Genomic DNA, 18,662 nt, shown 5'->3' with positions numbered 1-18,662 from the left:
AGCAATGCAACTTCAGATTGGACCCTCAATTAGAAAGCAGTGTCTTTAAGGGCACGGATGGTTGTTGCCTTTCTTTGTGTCTCAGATGCTTAGCACAGTGCCTGGCACAGAGTAGGTGCTTAATAAATGCTCATTAACTGATTCTCCCTGACATTTTTATTTACAAAGCCACTAAACTAGCCGTTAGATTGTCACTAGTGGGAAATCATGACTTAAATTCAGAAGATTCAGTGTTAAGGCTTAATAGACCTGTGTGATTTAGAGCAGCTCACGTTAACTCTTTGAGCCTCAGTTTCCTCATCTTTAGAAGAGGAATGATATCTTCACCGCCAGGTTTTCCTGACTACAATCTTTATATTTCCTGTATTATATTATTTGCTTCTCGGCTTTCCAGTCTCATTCAGGAGATAAGACTGACATCCCTGAAATACTGTGAGTGATGATCAGGCAAGACATTTGGACTGATACTGAATAGCATGATATTGATTTTTTTTTTATTATTAAAGCTTTTTATTTACAAAACATATGCATGGGTAATTTTTCAACATTGACCCTTGCAAAACTTTCTGTTCCAACTTTTCCCCTCTTTCTCCCCCCCCCCCTCACTTCCCTCCCCTAAAAGGCAGGTAATCTAATACATGTTAAATATGTTAAAGTATCTGTTAAATCCAATATATGTAATAATATTGATTTTTAAATACTAGAAGTCTAGAAAGATTCATTAGCTTGTGTACTTGAGGAAGTCCTTAAAGAAAGGGAGAATATAGTTGGGCTTTAAAAAAAAGGTTCCATTTGTGTGGGCAGAGAAGGTGGGGGTCATGATAGACATACCCTGAGTTTACACTGAGTAAACTGAGTCAGAGAAAGGTAAAATCAGAAACTTCAGAATTAGAAGGACTTCAGTGACCATCTAGTCCAAACCTGGAACTGATGAAAATCTCTTCTATCCAGTCTCCAACAAGTGATCATTCATCTTCTTGAAGACTCCAGTATTAGGAGCCTGCTATCCCACCAAGGCAGTCCATGATACCTTGTGATATCTCTGTTTAGACATTTTTCCTCATATTGAGTCAAAACCCTCTCTTGGGAGCTTCCCCACATTGTTCTTGGTTCTGGGACCAACCAGAACAGGGATGACCCCACTTCCTCATGACAGTTCTTCCAATACTTGAAGATAACTCTCAATAGCCCTTTATTGAATGTCTTTCTTTCCGGCTAAAACTTTCCCATTTCCTCTATACTCATGGAGCCCTGAATTGCCCAAGATCACAAATCAGTTTAAAATTGAGCTGGGCTTGGTTCTTGGTTCTCCCGATTGCTCAATCAGTCCCTGCTTCTTTTAAAATAACACCAGGACTCCCTCACAGACATGCTTTCTTGTCTCCTAAAGTTTCCCATCTGGTAAACCTTCCCAGACCTTTCTTTATTATCTGCTAATCAAATATTCCAACAGTGACTCATTTTATAGAGTCACATGAGATTCGATTTAGCTACATAGCAATTTGTGAGCACCTACTGTATTCCAGACACTATGCTAGAGACACAAAGGACAATTATGTCCCCTTCCTGGAAAACAATTCATTTTATTGGAAGAAAGCAACATATATAAAGATGAGTAAATATAAAATAAACTCAGGCAACATGGTTTAGTGGCTAGAGTGAGAGTGAGGAAGAACAGCTTCCTTCCTCCTTCTGTATATGCCGGCTGTGTGACTCTGGTTATCATCCCTCATGACTCTGGGTAACTCTCTGACTGAAGATCTGCTAACAGTTAGAGGGAGCTTCTTCTTAAAGAGATCCATTCACCAATAAAAGCAGAGGAAAAGTACCATCACTCGATGGATCTTTATGATGCACTTAATGTGTGTCTGGCACTGTACTAAACTCGAGGGATATGGAGACACAAACAAGGGAGGGACAAGCTCTCTGTTCACAAGGTTTACATATGTCCTCCTTAGAGAACTCCTGTCCTGATTCCCCCTGCCCTCCTGAGTTTACTTAGGTTTGCTTTTCTAGAACCAGTTTCAGGAAAAGCCAAGTTACCATGTTCAGAACCAATCATAAACACATAGACCTAGATCTGAAAGGAACCTCAGAAGCCGTTGTATCCAGGCCTGCCAAACCTGGGATCCCTGAACTTTGTTTTTAAAAATAGGAAGCTTTTTCATTGTAATTGGTTTACAAGGCAATGCTATATAATTTTATTTTTTTGCATTAAAACATTATTCTGAGATAAAATCTCTAGGTTTCACCAGCCTACCAAAGGAATCTGTGAAACAAAAAGAGTTGTGTGATCTAATCCAACCCTTTCATTTTGCACTTTAGAAAACTAAGGCTCATGGAGTAAGGTAAAGTGACTTGGCTGGAATCATTCTACTCTACTCTCTATTTTCTGGCCTTTTCAGAACTTTGCTGTCATTATCTTTTCTTCACCTGTCCACCTCATCTCCAGTTATGGAACCATGAGCCATGATAAAAAAAATGAAATCTGCCATTGTTCCTGGATGGGATGTGTCAGTTTGTTTCCCTGTGGTCTAATTCGTCATTCTTGTAACTTTTCAGACTAAAATTTTCTCCTTTGTCCACTACTATCCCATGTGTATTTTCTTCTCCATTACAGTATAAAGTCCATGATGGAGGAGACTGAAAATTTAACTTCTTTTTTTGTATCCTGATGCTTGGCACTAGAGTAAGAGCTTAATAAAACCTTTTTCGTTCAATAATATAAGTATACATAAAATATATACAAAATTAACAGGAAGTAATGAGAGGGGCTAGCACTAACAGTCAGGAAATTGAATTGAGGGGAGTAGGAGTATCATGAAAAACCTCAAACTAGGAGATATTTGAGCTTCCTGATTCCACCTCTCACAATCTATCCATTGTACCATCAATCTGTCTCAACTAGAACTTAAATAAAATTTTAGATTTAAAAAAAAAAGTCAGGGTGGGGGCAGAAGAAGTTTATTTTGTTCTGCATCACTTACTGTGTTTCTATCCAATTTTAGCAATCTTTAGAGAATATAGAGAGAACATGTAGACTACATAGGGGGTTGGTACTATAGGATATTATATTGATATTATAGCACACAGATTCTTATAGAATACTATGTGTGTGTGTGTGTGTGTGCATGTGCACACACATAATCTAAGATGTTTCACAGAACATGGACAAAATATTTGTTCTCACTTTTTCATCACTCCTTCGCTCCTTCATGAGCGTCTTAAATGAATTTTTAGAAATAAGGAAATGAGACCCACCCAGAATTCTAATGACTTGTCCATAGTCCCATAGGTCAATCTCTTCTCCTCCCCTTCACTTGGCTTTACAGATAAAGAGTATGAGGGGAAACTCGGGAGAAATGACTTTTTAAGGGTAATACAGCTGGTAAATTGGCAGTGCCCTTTCTAATTTGGGGCTAGCATACCAATGAACTTCCATCTTCTGGTCGATTTTCTTTTTTCATTTTTTTAATTAAAATTTAAATTTAAACATGAAATAAAACAAGCATTTATGTAACACAGTCAATAAAAAGATTGCACATGATATCATGTACAACTTGCTATTCCTTTTAAATATATAATAAAACTATCATGTAAATTTCTTTTTTTTTCTATTTTTTTCTCCCAGCTTTCAATCCTAGAAATGGCTACCATTAGACACAAATATGAATATAAATGTAAAATCATTGTGTACTTACTATTTATCCATTCTTTCTTTGGATGCAGACAGTGTCTTCCTTCGTATATTCTTTGTAGTTAATTTGGTTTTTCATAATAGCCAAAAATGAGTTGTTGGCTCAAAATTATTTTTAAAACAACATTGATATAACTATGTGCAATATTCTGCTCATTTTGTTCTTCATTATTTCATGCAAGTCTATGTTTTTCCTAAGATGATCTAGCTCATTATTTCTTATAGCACAGTATTATTCAACCACAATCATACACCATACATACATAGATATATATTCACATTCACATATACATATGCCCACACATATAGACACCCATGACACATAATACAGAATACACAACTTCTTCAGTTAATCTCCAATTGATCCCTCCAATTTTTAGTGCTTTGCCACTTCAAAGAAAATTGCTTTAAATATTAAAAAAAAAAACATATATATTCTTTTTCTTTTTTCCTAATCATTTTTGGAAATAAATCAAGTGAAAATTTGAGTGAAAGAATATAGAAAGTTTAATAACTCTTTGGGTATAATTACAGATTGCTCTTCAAAATCATAGGATTAGTTCACAATTCCACCATCAATGAATTAGTATCCTAATTTTCCACATCCCTTCCAACATTTGCCACTTTACCAAATCTAATAAATATAAAATGATATCACAAGTTTGTTTTAATCTACATCTCTAGTCATTACTGATTTAGAGCATTTTATGTAACTATACATTGTTTGGTGGCCTCCTCAAAAAATTACCTGTTCATAACTTTTCCAATTGGAGAATGACTCTGGGTTGATTTTCAAAGGCCAAGGGTGTTTTCCACTTTAAAAAGAGCAAAAACAAAAACAAAATAAACAAACAAACAAACAAACAAAAAAAAACTATCCCCTTACTTTGTCCCAGAACAATTCAGGACTCGTACTGTATTTCACAATGGGATATAAACCTTAATAAAAAGCTAAGACCTCAGCTGTGCCATTCCTTGGTGACCTTTTCTATTCAAAATCTCATTTTCCTTTTTCATCATAAATCTCATTTTCCTTCTTACACAAAAAGAAAACACATGTAATCTCATCTCTTGTATCAGGCTGGGTCATCTCCTTGGGACGTTTGTGGAGGGAACTTGTCAGGTTAGGACACAATTCTCTTTAACCTTTGAAGAGGGTATAGGGTCATGTTAGCTACTTTTAGAGCTTCTGCTATGGATTTTGTCTGGAGAATGGGGAGAGGGGGTGAGGTGAGTGGGTGCCTCTCCTATGGAGGTTCTGTGAAGTCAGGCCATAATTCAATATGCCCTGTGTTCACTTGAGGGAGTATTGAGCATCCTGCCTTTTTTTAACCTTGGGTATCCATTTACTCAGTTTGTAAATTTCTAGTCTTACCTTTAATTCTCATAGCTGTGTCTTCCACTTGCAGCTCCATCACGCCACTGAAAATTCCTTAAAAAATTATGGTTTTAGACAATAAAAAACAAAAATTTCGAATAGCAACAGGTTTCTTTGCTTATCTGGCTATATCTCATTATCAATCAAAAGCACTTCTTTTCTGATTAGCAGTGCAAGCACTCATCACCAAAAATTGTTAATTTATTCCCTTCTGGAAGGCTGCCAGTCATGTGGAACTCGCTACTCCCCGAAGCAGCCTATTCTACTTGTGGACCTCCTTAATGAATTTTTATTGATCCCTCTTCTTTATGGTCTGCCTGCCTCAATTCTCCCTGTTCCAAATCCATCTTCCATTCAGGTACTAAAATAATTAAAAAAAAAAAAAATCCAGGCTCTGTTAAGTCACTCCCTTGCTTATGTTCTCTTCTCTGTTAGATGGTATGTTCCTAGAGGGCAGGGATTGTGTTGTGCCTGTCTGTCTGTCTGTCTGTCTGTCTCTCTCTCTTTCTCTCTCTCTCTTTGTATCCTTAGTGTTTAGTATTGTTCTTTAAAAAAAAAAAACAAAAAAAACCCAGGAACTTAATAAATGTTTATTGATTGATTTGCCTTCATAGGATGGATTGAAGAGAGAAGAGAATGGAGGGAGGGAAACATTGTTCCAGAAATTTGGTTCCAAAGATTGTCAAGTTCAGCTTATAGGCTGGGTAAAAAGCAGCTATAATTTGCTCACATTTGTTATTTTTGGCCTAGTGGGTAAATGGTTAAAATTTCTTCTACTGATTTAGGTGAAAGTCTTCATTGTTTGAGTCATTTCAGGACTAGACTAGACAAGACAAAGCCCCAGAGAATATACTGTTGCATTGACCCTAGTAGGCAGGAGGGCTGGACTGGCTGACCTAACAGGCCTTTTCTCACCTCTGATTCCGGTGGGGGGATGACTCAGAGACAGTGACATCATGGATGAGCTCATTCACCCTGAGAAAAGATGTGACTATGGAGCAGGGGCAGCCATATTCTGCTTCCCACCCTTCCCACTTGGCGTTTTCCTCTTCCTGAGCCTGTGGCACTTTGGATTGGTTTATGCTGTTCTTTGCCCCCTCTACCTTGTAATTTATTTGATGTTTTTACACTTTATTATCTCTCATCAAAGCCATCTCATATGTTTTCCTCTTCTCTCTGTTCACTTTTATTTCTGTTCTTTTAAAATTTTCCTTTCTTTTTCTTTCATTTTTCTTTCTTCTGTTCTCTTTTTCTTCAGTTTTCTTTTTATTGCTCTTTGAATCTTTTTTCCCCCTTTTCTCTTATCCTCCACAAGTAAGTTTGAATGTAATTATTTGAGATCTTCATTCATTCTTGCTCTCTAGCCATCTTCCCCCACCCCCAATCCTCATGTTCAATTCTCACTTATGATGATCATGGAGATAGATATATTTGCTATAAGTACTTCATTTTTGAGCAATACTTGAACATAGTTTGAGTTAACTAATTACACTTCTTTTTCTGAATTTGCTTAATACACAATATTGTGAAACGATAGGATACAAGACCCAGAAGGGACCTTTAAGTTTATCTGGCTCATCTATATTTTGTTACATATGAAGAAACTGAGCCCCCAAAAAGAGAAGTTCCTCACAGGGATATAGCTTGGATATTGTTCATCCCTCGCAAACCAAGAGAAATTACATAGTGGATCATTGATGCTCCTGGACCTCTAAATAACAAGCCACTGTTTAATTATGGTCATTTTAACACTAATGTCTCAGTCCATTTAAAAAAAATCCCAGTAAATGTAGATAGAATAATATCTCAAAATTAACCCATCATTTACCTGCAAAAGTAGAACCCTATTATCACTCAAAGCTTCCCAATTCATGGTTGAGTTGGTGGGTCACATCTGAGTTCTCAAATGCTGTTCTCTTAGCATAAAAAAAAAAAAAAAAAAAAGGACTGGGAGAAAAGGAAAGCATTTGATATGAGATGTTTCCTCAGAAGTATTCTTTGTAGGGGAATCTAAACAGAATCAAAGCAATTAACAGTACATAAAAGCTCAGTGTTTAGAACTAGATGGGACCTTGAGGATTATAATCTGATTCTCTCATTTCAAAAATGAGTAAACTCAGTCCTAGAGAAATGAAATGGCTTTTCCAAGATAATATAGTAATAAAGGAGTATCGGACCAAGAAGTTCAGCTAGCCTGAGGACAATTTTTTTTAATTCTGAAATTAATAAACACCAAATAAAACAGATTTATGTATGCGTGCATATGTGTTAGAATAGTAAAAGAGACTTGTACAGGAAACTGTAGGTATCTGTTATGTATATCTCACTTTTCTTTTTAAATGTCTAAGATCAATCTATAACTTTTAAAGTCTTTTTGTTCATCAACTCTTCTTTTTGGCCTTTGTTCTGTTCTTTTCTCTCCATTTAAAAATGCTTCAATGATTTTCCTATCTTTCTGCTTTCCCCTTCCCTCTCTTCCTCCTTTTTTCTTTTCTTCTCCCCTTTCCCTCCTTTTTCTCTCCCTTTTTCTTTCCCTCCCTTTCTTTTTCTCTCTCTCTTTTTTTCTCTCTCTTGGCCATTTATCTACTGGGGAATTGTTTCTTGTCCTTTTAAATTTGAATCACTTGCTTATATAGCTTGGAAATGAGACCTTTAACAGAGAAATTTATTGCAAGTCTCTCTCCCCCTCCCCCAATTATATCTTCTCTTCTAATTTTGGTTAAATTTGGTTTTATTTCTACAAAAAAAACATTTAAAATGTAAAATTTTTGGTTATATAAAAATTATTTGTTGTCCATCTCTATCCCTTACCTGGTCATCAACTTATCTTTTAATCATGGAGCTAAAAGATCTAATTTCTTCTTTGATTCTATACTTTAGATAATAACCATATATGTCTAAGTAATGTATTCATTTTTCTTGATATATGATATGACGTGCTGGTTTGCACCTAATTTCTGCCAGAATGTTTTTCAATTTCCCCCCAATTTTTTGCAAATATTGAGTCTTTTTCCAATATCTGGGATCACTGGGTTTTTTAAAGCATTAGACAATTAGAAAGCAGGTAGTAGACCTGGGATCTAACTCCCATTCAGGCTGTCTTTTCCACAAAGAACTTTTCAGTTCTAATCCTATTCATATCACATATCAGGGAATAATTAATAATAACAATAATCATGTTTCTTTTACCCCTTATATTCATCGTTTCATTGTCACAATAACTCTTCAAGGAAAATGACATTTTTCATTCTTTTTGGTTTCAAATTTTGACATATGGGGAAACCAAAGTTTAGACAGCTTGTCATTGCCCATTGTTATATTCTTTGTGAGGATGAGGCACAAGATTTGAACTCGGAGTATCATGACTCTAAATCCAATCCTCTCTCCATTATTCTATAGACTATTTGACTAGTCTTTAGGGTAGCTCGGGCCTTTTAAGAAGGCATCAGCCTAGAATTCTAAGGAGGGTTATTTCCTTTTTTTCCTTTTAAAAAAAGTGAGGGTGTTCATTATGCCTGTTGTTACAGCACCAACTTTTCCAGTTAAATCCCCCTTGATTACCTAGGGGATCTTCTCCTGCACCAAAGAATGACTGATCATCACTGCAACTGTGTCCAACGTAATCATGAAAGTTATGTCCAACAGTGTAGACAGCCTTCCTCATCAATGATCCTCCACTTCATCAAGGGAAGGGGCTGAGGGAAATTGTCAGGCCCAGTGCTGAGCACTTTTTAGAAATATTAGTGCATTTGATTCTCACAATAATCTTGCAAGGGAGTTGCTATTCTTACCTCCATTTTATAGCTGAAGAAACTGAAGCAAACAGAGGTTGTGATATACCCAGAGTCTCAGAGCTAATAAGTGTTTAAGGCCAGATTTGAATTCAGGTCTCCCTAACTCCAGGACCATCATTCTCAGCTATGATATCAGTTCCCTCTGTTTAAGTGATGAAGATTCTGTACAAAGGGAATTATTAATTATTTAGCATTGACCTTGGTTAAAATTTAAAAAAAAATATCTAATTTAAACTTTATGAAGGCAAGGGTTTTTATGAATGAAAGTTCTCCAGAAATGGGCTGGGCTGTCTGGGTAGTCTGCTCCTTGTCTTCAGGCAGAGGCTGGAGAACCACTTAATGGCAATCTCTTTTGTGTAGAAGTTGAACTAGAAGGTGACTGTAGATTCATTCATCCACATTTCATAATTATGCAATTCTGTGACATCTGAAGCTGAGAGCAAGGAAGTGGCCATTACAACATTTCTGAAAGGAGTCTCTTCTACAGAGTAGGATGATGAAGCATGAATGACTTCCATTTAAGAGTTAGGAAGAAATGTATGTAAGGAAGAGAAGCCAAGGTAATTGACTTTGGAGCAGGGATTATAAGAGCCATCAATGGATGGAAGCCGCTAGGATAGCATCCAGCCCATTTCATCAGAAAATATCCCCGAAATAATTTCCTGTCTCTTGGCCCAGCGGCCCCCTCTTGAATGGAGCATGGCAGATATTCCCTGGGCTCAGCAATGACCTAGCCAGCCAGGCCAGGAAGTGAATGAATCCATTTGCCAATTAAAATGAAACCCCTCCAAAGGACCTGCTCACCCCAGACAAAAGAGATTTGTCTTCCTGGCAGTCTCCTTGGCCAGGATCCTTCTTTGCTTTGTAACCCTCCAGAGAATGGAGACAAACCTACTCTCTGGAAATGAGGCTGGGGCAGAGCTTTTCTTACTTCTGATTTATTTAATGAGCTTGAATTAATTTGTATTGTATTTATCTTATATGAACCTCAACCGTGAGCCCTTTGAGAACAGAGACTGTGTTTTTCTTGCATTGTCTCTCCAATGTTTAATATGACATACAGTAGGTACTTAATAAATGCTTGCTGATTTGATCACTTTGTCACCAGTAGTTAGTGCAGTATCTGGCACATAGTAATTGCATCATCCTCATATTCATCATAGCTAAACTTTAATAGAGTTCTTTAAGATTTGAAAAGTACTTTGTAAATATGATCTTATTTAATCCTCACAACAACCCTGGAAGGTAGGTATGAGTACTATCCCCATTTTAAAGATGAGGAAATAAAGGAAGAGTTATGGTGTCAAACAACTAATAAGTGTTTGAAGATGGATTCAAACTCAGACATATATATATATTTTTTATTTCAAGTCCTGGATTCAATACAATTGTCTTTTCTTTTAAAATACCATGTAAATGTGAACTATTAATGGATGCTGGTTGACTTGCTGGTTTTATGGGGCTTGATTCTATTCTGTAATGACAATCTAATGGGGAGATAAACAGCACAGAGGTCATGATTTTTTCCTTTAGCTTCTCAAGGAGAAATGAGCTTTTCGCTTTTTTAGGAGGACTAAAATCAGCTAATATTGATGCAGGTCACCTTTTGCAATTGTGCTCTATTTTGAAGTTAATTCAAATAACCGTTATTTATAATAATAATAGCTAGAATCTATATTTTTATTCTGCTTTAATATTTGTAAAATGCTTTATATAGGTTATCTCATTTCATCCTCCCAACAACTTTGTGAGATGGATGTGATTTTTATCCCCATTTTATAGATAAAGAAACTTGAAGGTGAAAGAGGATAAGTGACTTTGATTCACACAACTAGAAAATGTCTGAAGCAGGATTTGAGCTCAGTTGTTTGTGATGCCCAAGTCTAATACTCTATCCCATGGACCACTGTGATTGGGATGCCAATCAATCAATCCGTCAATCAATAAACATTTATTAAACAGCTGCTGTGGCCCAGGTCCTATTCCAGGCACTGCCAATTCAAGTACAAAAAAATGAAAAATTCAATATATGTAATGAATTTATATTCTAATAAAGGAGACAATATGTCGCCCCCCTCCCCCAATTCAATAAACTCCAATGGCTCCTTTTTAGCTTTCTAATTAAATAGAAAGCCCTGGTTGGCTTTTGAAACTTTTCTTAAACTCTTAGCTTTTCAATCTTTCAGTACCTTCCACATACTGTACAATCCATTGGTTTCCTTTAAATGCTAACTCCTCACTGGCCATTTTTACCTGCTGTCCCCAGTCCTGGAATATTCTCCCTTCTCAAATCCACCTTCTACTGACTTCCTCTTTCCTCCAAGGAACAGGTAAAAATCCCCCTTTCCTCTAGAAGCATTTTCCAGTCTCCATTTATACTTAAACTTGAGATTGCCTCTAATGTGTCCCATCTGTCTTTTTGTTGAATAGATTTAATCAACAGAGAAAAAGTAGAGAAAGCACACTTTGTGTCAGCCACATTGTTCAATGATGTTTTAGATCATTTGAAATAACTATACAGTATAAAATACCTGAAAGAATACCTGCCAGAATAGACACAGATACTATATGAATAAAACATAAAACATTTTTATACGAATGAATTTAAATCTAAATAATTGAAGTAATATTTATTGTTCATGGCTAGATAAGCCCAACATAATAAAAATGTTTTCTTGAAATAAAAACATATGGCTTTATATTGAATCCTCTCGCTTTCTGATGTGTACATGGCAATGCTTTTTTCTCTTATTTTGTACTTAAGTTTAAAATGCATTTAAAAACCTAATAAAAATAATGGTATTGGTTTTTTTAAAAAAAGAAACCAGAATCCAGTGATATATTGTATACAAAAGATACTTAAAACAAAGGCAAACCACAGTTAAAATGATCTATTATGTCTCAGCTGAAGTAAAAAAAGATTGGGGTAGCAATCACGGCTTCAGATAAAGCAAAAATTGAGTTAAAGGAAATAATCAGGGAAATTACATGTTGCTAAAATGTACCATAGACAAGTAATATCCAAAAAAAAAAAATACTGCATGTTTCTCTGATAAAGAGCACATTTTTTCAAATATGTAGGAAACTGAGTCAATTCATAAAAATGAGTCACTATCCAATTAATAAATGGCTCAATTTTTGCTGTTTATTTTCAAAACATATGTATGAACAACTCTTCAACATTAGCCCTTGCGAAACCTTGTGTTCTAATTTTTCCCCCTTTACCCCATGCCCAGCCCTAGATGGCAAGTAGTTCAATATATGTTAAATATGGTGGCAATATGTGTTAAATCCCCAATATATGCCTACATATTTATACAGTTGTCATGCTGCATGAGAAAAAGCAAATCAAACCAAAAAGAGAGAGAGAAACAAAATAAAATGCAAGCAAACGACAACAAAAAGAGTAAAAATGCTGTTGTGAACCACACTCAGTTCCCACAGTTCTCTCATTGGGTGTAGATGGCTCTCATCATCACTAAACTATCAGAACTGGTTTGAATCATCTCATTGTTGTAGAGAGAATTGATCATCATATAATCTTGTTGTTGAATGGCTCAGTTTTCAAAAGAAGAAGCCAAATATATCTATAAGTCATAAAAAACACTCTTCCCATGTATATTTCATTAAATATTTCTCAATTTCAAAAACTTTTAACATTAAAAAAATGGGCTCTAAAATTCCCTTCTTCCCTTCCTCCACTTCTTGAGAAGAGAAGCAACTTGAAGTAGATTGCACATCATGTCATGGAAAATATATTTCTACTTTATATGTGTTACAAAAGAAAAAAAAAGATATATATATTTTTTTTCTAAAATAAAGTTTCTTCTTTGATCTGCATTCAGACTTTATCAGTTCCTTTCCTACAGGAAGATTTAATATTTTATTGGACGTCCTTTGAAATTGTCAAGGATCATTGTATTGCTCAGAGTAGCTAAATTTTTCACAGTTTCACAGCTGCCGTTACCATGGGATTTTTATGGTTCTGCTCACTTCATTTTGCATCGGTTCATCTATATCTTTCCAGGTTTTTTCTGAAAACACCCCGCTTTCATTTTTTACAAAACACAATAGTATTCCCTCACAATCATAGACCACAGCCTATTCAGCCATTCTCCAACTGATAAACATCCTCAGTTTCTAGTTCTTTGCCACCATAAAAAGAGCTGATATAATTTTTGTTTGAACATAGGTCCTTTTCCTTTTATCTTTTGGAATACAGTCCTTTTAGTCATATTTCTGGATTAAAGGGAAGGCATAGTTTTATAGACTTTAATTTCAAATTGCTCTCCAGAATGGTTGGATCTGTTCACAACTCCACCAAGAGTGCATTAGTGTCCTTCTTTTCCCACATCTTTTCAACATTTGTCATTTCCATTTTCTGTCCTAATAGCCAGTCTTGTTCTAGAAGCTTGGATCTTTGGATTCATGAGATTACTGTGGGCATTTACTAATGTGTTGTGTCCATAATCTATTCCAGTAATCCGCCACTCTTTTTCTTAACCAAATACCAAATTATTTTGATGATTACTTCTTTGTAATACTTCAGATCACTATTGATTAAAGAAATGCTAATTAAAGCGATTCTGAGGTACTACCTCACACCTATCCAAAATGACCAATTCTGGAGGTGAGGGAAAATAGGTACCCTACTGCCTCCCATGGCACCGAATCTATTCCTTTATCACTTATACCCTGACATGAAACAGTTCAGAAATGTCTGCATTGGGATAAGGATCTTCTGGGGATTCTAAGCACTTTTACTCCCCAGCATCTCTGCTTTGGGTGATTACCATGTGGATAGTATTTCTTTCTTTTTTTAACTACTGGTCAAGCTGTTCTTTTTTCCAGCTTTCTAGTTTTAGGCTTTGAACTTAAATTGAGGACAACCTTTTCTTGTGGTTGTTTATCCCTTTCAGAAGTCTTGCTAGAAAACAATTTCTTAAGGATCTTCAGGGACAAATTTGTCAAGGGGGTGTTAAGAGGAGAAAAACTCTGCTCTCTTTCATCGATGATGGCTTTATTCTCACACAAACTGCCTGGTTATCATTTCTTTGTAATAAATAACCAAATATTGGAGACCCTGGCAGTGACTTCTGTTTCCTTGATTTCTGCAAGTTGCAACGCCCCTTCCTCAGTGACGGAGGCAGTAGAGGAGGGTTTCCAGGCTGCATTAATGCCCACCTGTCTCATTGTTCCTTTGTTTCCCCCCCTTACTTCCCTTAGTCTTAAAACAGTACTCAGATGGATGGCTTGGACTGGAGAATATCAGCCCCCTCTCCACCTACCACTCAAAAATTTGTGGATCCCCACGGCAGGGGGAAGGAGAGGTCTGAAGAGTCATTCTGCCCTGGGGAGGACACAATGGTTCCTGGCTTGCTCACATGTTTGTGGCCGCTCAACGTGCTCTCCACCCTCTGTTGAACTCTGCAGCTGGCTTTGTTTTGAGTGATATGCTACTCCTGAGAAATGCTGTGGTTTTATCAAATAATGGATGTGTTTCTTTGAATCTTCCATCCTTTTGATTCATTCCAAGCCCTAGGGATTGACAAGCTACAGGACTGGCATGGGGAAGCAGATACCTTGCATCCCAGGTCACAGATTTGTGAAGCTTAAAAAGTTGGGGCTTTTATTTTGGCAAAAGGGAGAAAAAGATTAATTTGGGATAGTTATTAGCTTTCTGTTTTTCTCTCTTTTATTTCTTCTATACTGCATACAATTACGTACTTACTTGGAGTCTTCCTTCTTAGAAGGTGAGCTCCTTTAGAGTAGTGGATTATTCTCTCTCTCTCTCTCTCTCTCTCTCTCTCTCTTTCTCTCTCTCTCTCTCTGTATATACATATAAATATATTTCTATCACTTATCATAGTGCCTGGCACACAGTAGGTCCTTATGCCTGTCAGACTGACTAAATCAAGAGACCTGTTATTACCATTAAACGGAATAGAGGTGGGGGACAGTTTTAAAAGCAGGCTTTCAGCCCTCTTTTTCTCCTTTGATAGAGTGGGGTACTGTACCCCAGTGCAAGTGAAGGAACAGCCAGGCTAGACTTCAGTGAAATGTGATTGCTTAGAGCTCTCTCTTTTGTCTGCCAGAGGGTGGTGTTATGGACTCCTGCCCTGTGGGCAGTCCAGAGCTGAAAAACACATCAGTGGGGCCTGATATACTTTTGGCCAGTCAAACCTTTGATGACAAAGCACTTGAAAATCATGGGCTCCATCCAAAAGGAAAAAAAAAAAAAAGCAGCATGGGATCACTCACATATGGTCTGTCAGCATTTCTGAAGAAATGAACCCAGGCTCCAGGGAGCATTCATTCCTTCCCTACCCTCTCTTTTCTTTCATTACACTCTTTTTCTTCTCTCTCTCTCTCTCTCTCCTTTCTTTCTTCCTTCTTTCCATCTTCCTCCCTTCTTCCCCATCTTCCTTTCTCCCTTTCGTCTCTCTCTCTCTCATGTCTCTCTTTCTCTCCTTCCTTCCCTTTTTACATTTCTTTATTCTTATTCTATATTTTCCCACCTTCTCTCATAATTTTTTCCTTATTCCCCCCACCGCCTTCAAGGAAGACAACACATATTTAAAATGAAACAGTGGGTCATTGAATCTCAGAGCTGGAAAGGATCTTATTGGATATGCAGACCAAACTATAACTGAACAGGGATTCAGACTTACAGAATTTCAAATTAAACCATGAACTTTTATCCATATAGCCCAATTGTACCTGAAAATGAGCTTTAGATACGGCACCCTACAAATAGTTGTACCACCTTTGCCTGAAGACCTTTAATGACTGGAAACTGACTAACTTCCAGTGAAGCTGGTATCATTTTGAGATAGTTTTCATAATGGGATCAGTTTTATAATTTGTTTTCTCATATCAAGCTTCAATTTGCCTTCCCCCTCCTAATTTTACAACCATTGTTTTTGGTTCTAACCTCTGGCATCAATTAGAACATTTGATCTAATCCCTATTTCACATTCCAGGTTTTCTAGAACCCTAAAATAACTGTCTTTTCCATTTCATTTCTGCAGGTTAAATGTCTCTAGTCTCTTCCGTCAATTTTTATTTATATAGTGATCTTCAGAACCAATATGACCCCAACTATCTTACTCTGGATGTTATCCAGATTATCAATACCTTTCAAAAATAATGGGGGTAGCTAGTTGATGCAATGGATAGAGCACTAGCTCTGAAGTCAGGAGACCCCGAGTTAAAATCTTAATACACTTAACACTTCCTACCTGTGTGACCTTAGGCAAGTCACTTAACCCCAATTGCCTCAGCAAAAAAACAAAAAACAAAAAACCTAAACAAAATACTCCAGACTTAACCAGGTCAATATGTAGCAGAACACTACTGCTTTCATTGGGAATACTTTTATTGTTTAGTCATCCAGTCATGAACCCATGGCACACCAACCCCTTCTCTCCTTTTCCATCTCTCAAAGTCTATTCGAGTTCACATTTCTTGTTTCCATGACATTTTCTCATTTATCTCATCCTCTGCTGTCCTTTTCTTCTTCTTCCTTCACTTTCCCAACATCAGTCTCTTTTTCAACAAATCTCATCTCATTATATGGCCAAAGTATTTAAGCTTCAGCTTCAATATTTGATCTTCCAGTAAATAGCCTAAATTAGTTGCTTTCAATATTGATTGATTTGATCTCCTGGCTATCCAAAAAGCTTTCAAAAAATCTTTTCCAGCACCAGAATACAAAAACTGATTCTTTAGTGCTCAGCTTTCCATATAATCCAAATCTCACAGCCAAAACATTGCTACTAGAAAAGTGGTAGCTTTGGCTATATGAAAAGTGATGTCACTGCTTTTTAGCACGCTGTCAGTTTACCACAGCTTTCTCCATGGTCAAGAATAGTCAAGGATTGTGAGAGTTCTGTTAGTTGTATTGTACTAACTACACACAATTAAGTTTCCTGCCTCTTACCATTTTTCCCCACACAGACTGCTACCTATCAAAATCTTTCCAGTATAAAACTTGTGAAATTGATTATTTGATCCTAAATATGGCACTTTTCATTTGTTTTTATTACATTTTTATTATTGTTTGAATTTTGCATAATCTTGGTGAATAGATATCTAATCTATCATTCAACTTGTTACTCATCCCTTCCAGCTTTTGGCAGTCTGCAGAAATGACGTGTGCCATCCATATCTTCACTTGCATTTTTGATGATTCTTTTGTAAATAAAATCTGGCTAATAACGTGCCTTTTTATTGCATTTTGGGGGGATCTCCCTCCCAGTTTCTATCAATTCAGGCATGGTTATAACATTTTAGAGGTAGAGCTGAAAGAAGATCTTGGAGATCAACTAATCTACCCCTTCCCATTTTACAGATAAAGAAACTTACACAACTAGTATCTGAAGCAGAATTCCAAGCCAAGTGCTTGCTGACTCTTTGACTCACTTCTCTCCCCAAATGAAAATCAAGAATACCTTTTTCTACCTGTGTTCAAATGCAAAAAATTTGTTTAACTTGGTTTTTCAAAAATCACAATTAGGACCTTAGCAGTCAAAACTTGCTGTTCTTTTCAGGGCACTGGGGTGTATTTTGTCCAGGCTTTGTAATTTGAACTTGTTAAAGCCCCCAACTGTGTACTTACCAACTCCTCCTTTTGCTTAGATTGTTCTGTAATTTTGTACTCTACTTCCTGGCCAGAAAGTCTTTCTCCTTTCTTTCTACTTCTCTTTTAGTTTGCATTTTTTATGGCAACCCATGTTTTGGGAAGTTCTTCCTGTTCTTCCTGTAGCCAGATGTTTAATGGTGATATGAAAGCAATAGAAGGAAATGGAATCAGTTAAGAGGGACATAAAAAGGGAGGGGACTTCAATATGGGCAGAGTCTATATTAGCTTACCAGATGCATTTTTTGGATTTGTGATTGTTGAAAATCAATCAAGGGCAGCTCATTTTGAACTTGATCCTAAGCTCCCTGAGGATGGTGGCCATGTTTTCACTTTTCTTTTTGAGTGAATTGGTATGTATAGAAATTAAAAGAACAAGATGGCTTCAGTCTAAGCTCCTGTCTTCTTATGGAACTCCTGCTCTGGCCCAAAGTGGTTAAGGATTGAAACATTATTTCATTGATTAACTCATTGCTCTCTCTGTCTCTCTCTTCATGGTCCCTTCTTTAGGAAGAACAATTAAATAATTTTTCAAGAACAGTTTGTTTTTCTCACTTTGTTGGAGAGAAAAAAAACACTTTAAAGTATTATTAATTTATATATACATATATATTATTAACACATAATTAATAATGACTACTAAATTTTTTCCAAGTTGATGTGATATAGTTTCTCTCTTACTTCCCTGCTCCAATTTGAATATATTTTCATGGGCATTATTAGGTTTGGACTGGATGTGATGAGTTTGAGACACAATTGAAGATGGGGGGAAAGGTGAAAAAGTTTGATTGATCTTATTGTATTTTATTTGGCAGAACTTGAGAGAGTCTTGCTGGGATAAGGCGGGCCACTTTTTTGATCTCCCTGACTTTTTATCATGGAAGGCGACTGGCATCACGGCCAGGTAAGTGAATCGCTACTTTGGTCCCGCTTTTTCCTGCCCGAGATAATGTCTGCGGGCACGGGTTCACACATTGATATGGCTGTTAAAATTCATTTTGACTGGACGTACTTTTTGGACATCTGTATGCGATTTTACATACTTGAAACATCTTGAAACTATCTTATAGCTTCCACTGTTCCTACCCCAGCCCAACTGTTCTGGGAAGCCTTGGGGTTTGGGATTGTTCGGCTAGAGCAATTAATTAAGAA

The 18,662-nt window shown here is 36.6% G+C and overlaps 1 protein-coding gene across 2 annotated transcripts in view; it reads left to right on the top strand.

The window, feature by feature from the left end:
* Positions 1-18,662, top strand: part of FGGY (FGGY carbohydrate kinase domain containing) — a 499,331-nt gene that overhangs the window by 46,771 nt on the left and 433,898 nt on the right. For both annotated transcript variants that reach the window (XM_023501686.2, XM_003767302.4), the window contains exon 5: positions 18,326-18,414. In XM_023501686.2, coding sequence (XP_023357454.1) covers positions 18,326-18,414 — 89 coding nt within the window. The remainder of the gene's footprint in view (positions 1-18,325; positions 18,415-18,662) is intronic.

Source organism: Sarcophilus harrisii, chromosome 4 (assembly GCF_902635505.1).
Source record: "Sarcophilus harrisii chromosome 4, mSarHar1.11, whole genome shotgun sequence".
NCBI lineage: Eukaryota > Metazoa > Chordata > Mammalia > Dasyuromorphia > Dasyuridae > Sarcophilus > Sarcophilus harrisii.
This window is presented reverse-complemented; position numbering and strand designations above follow the sequence as displayed.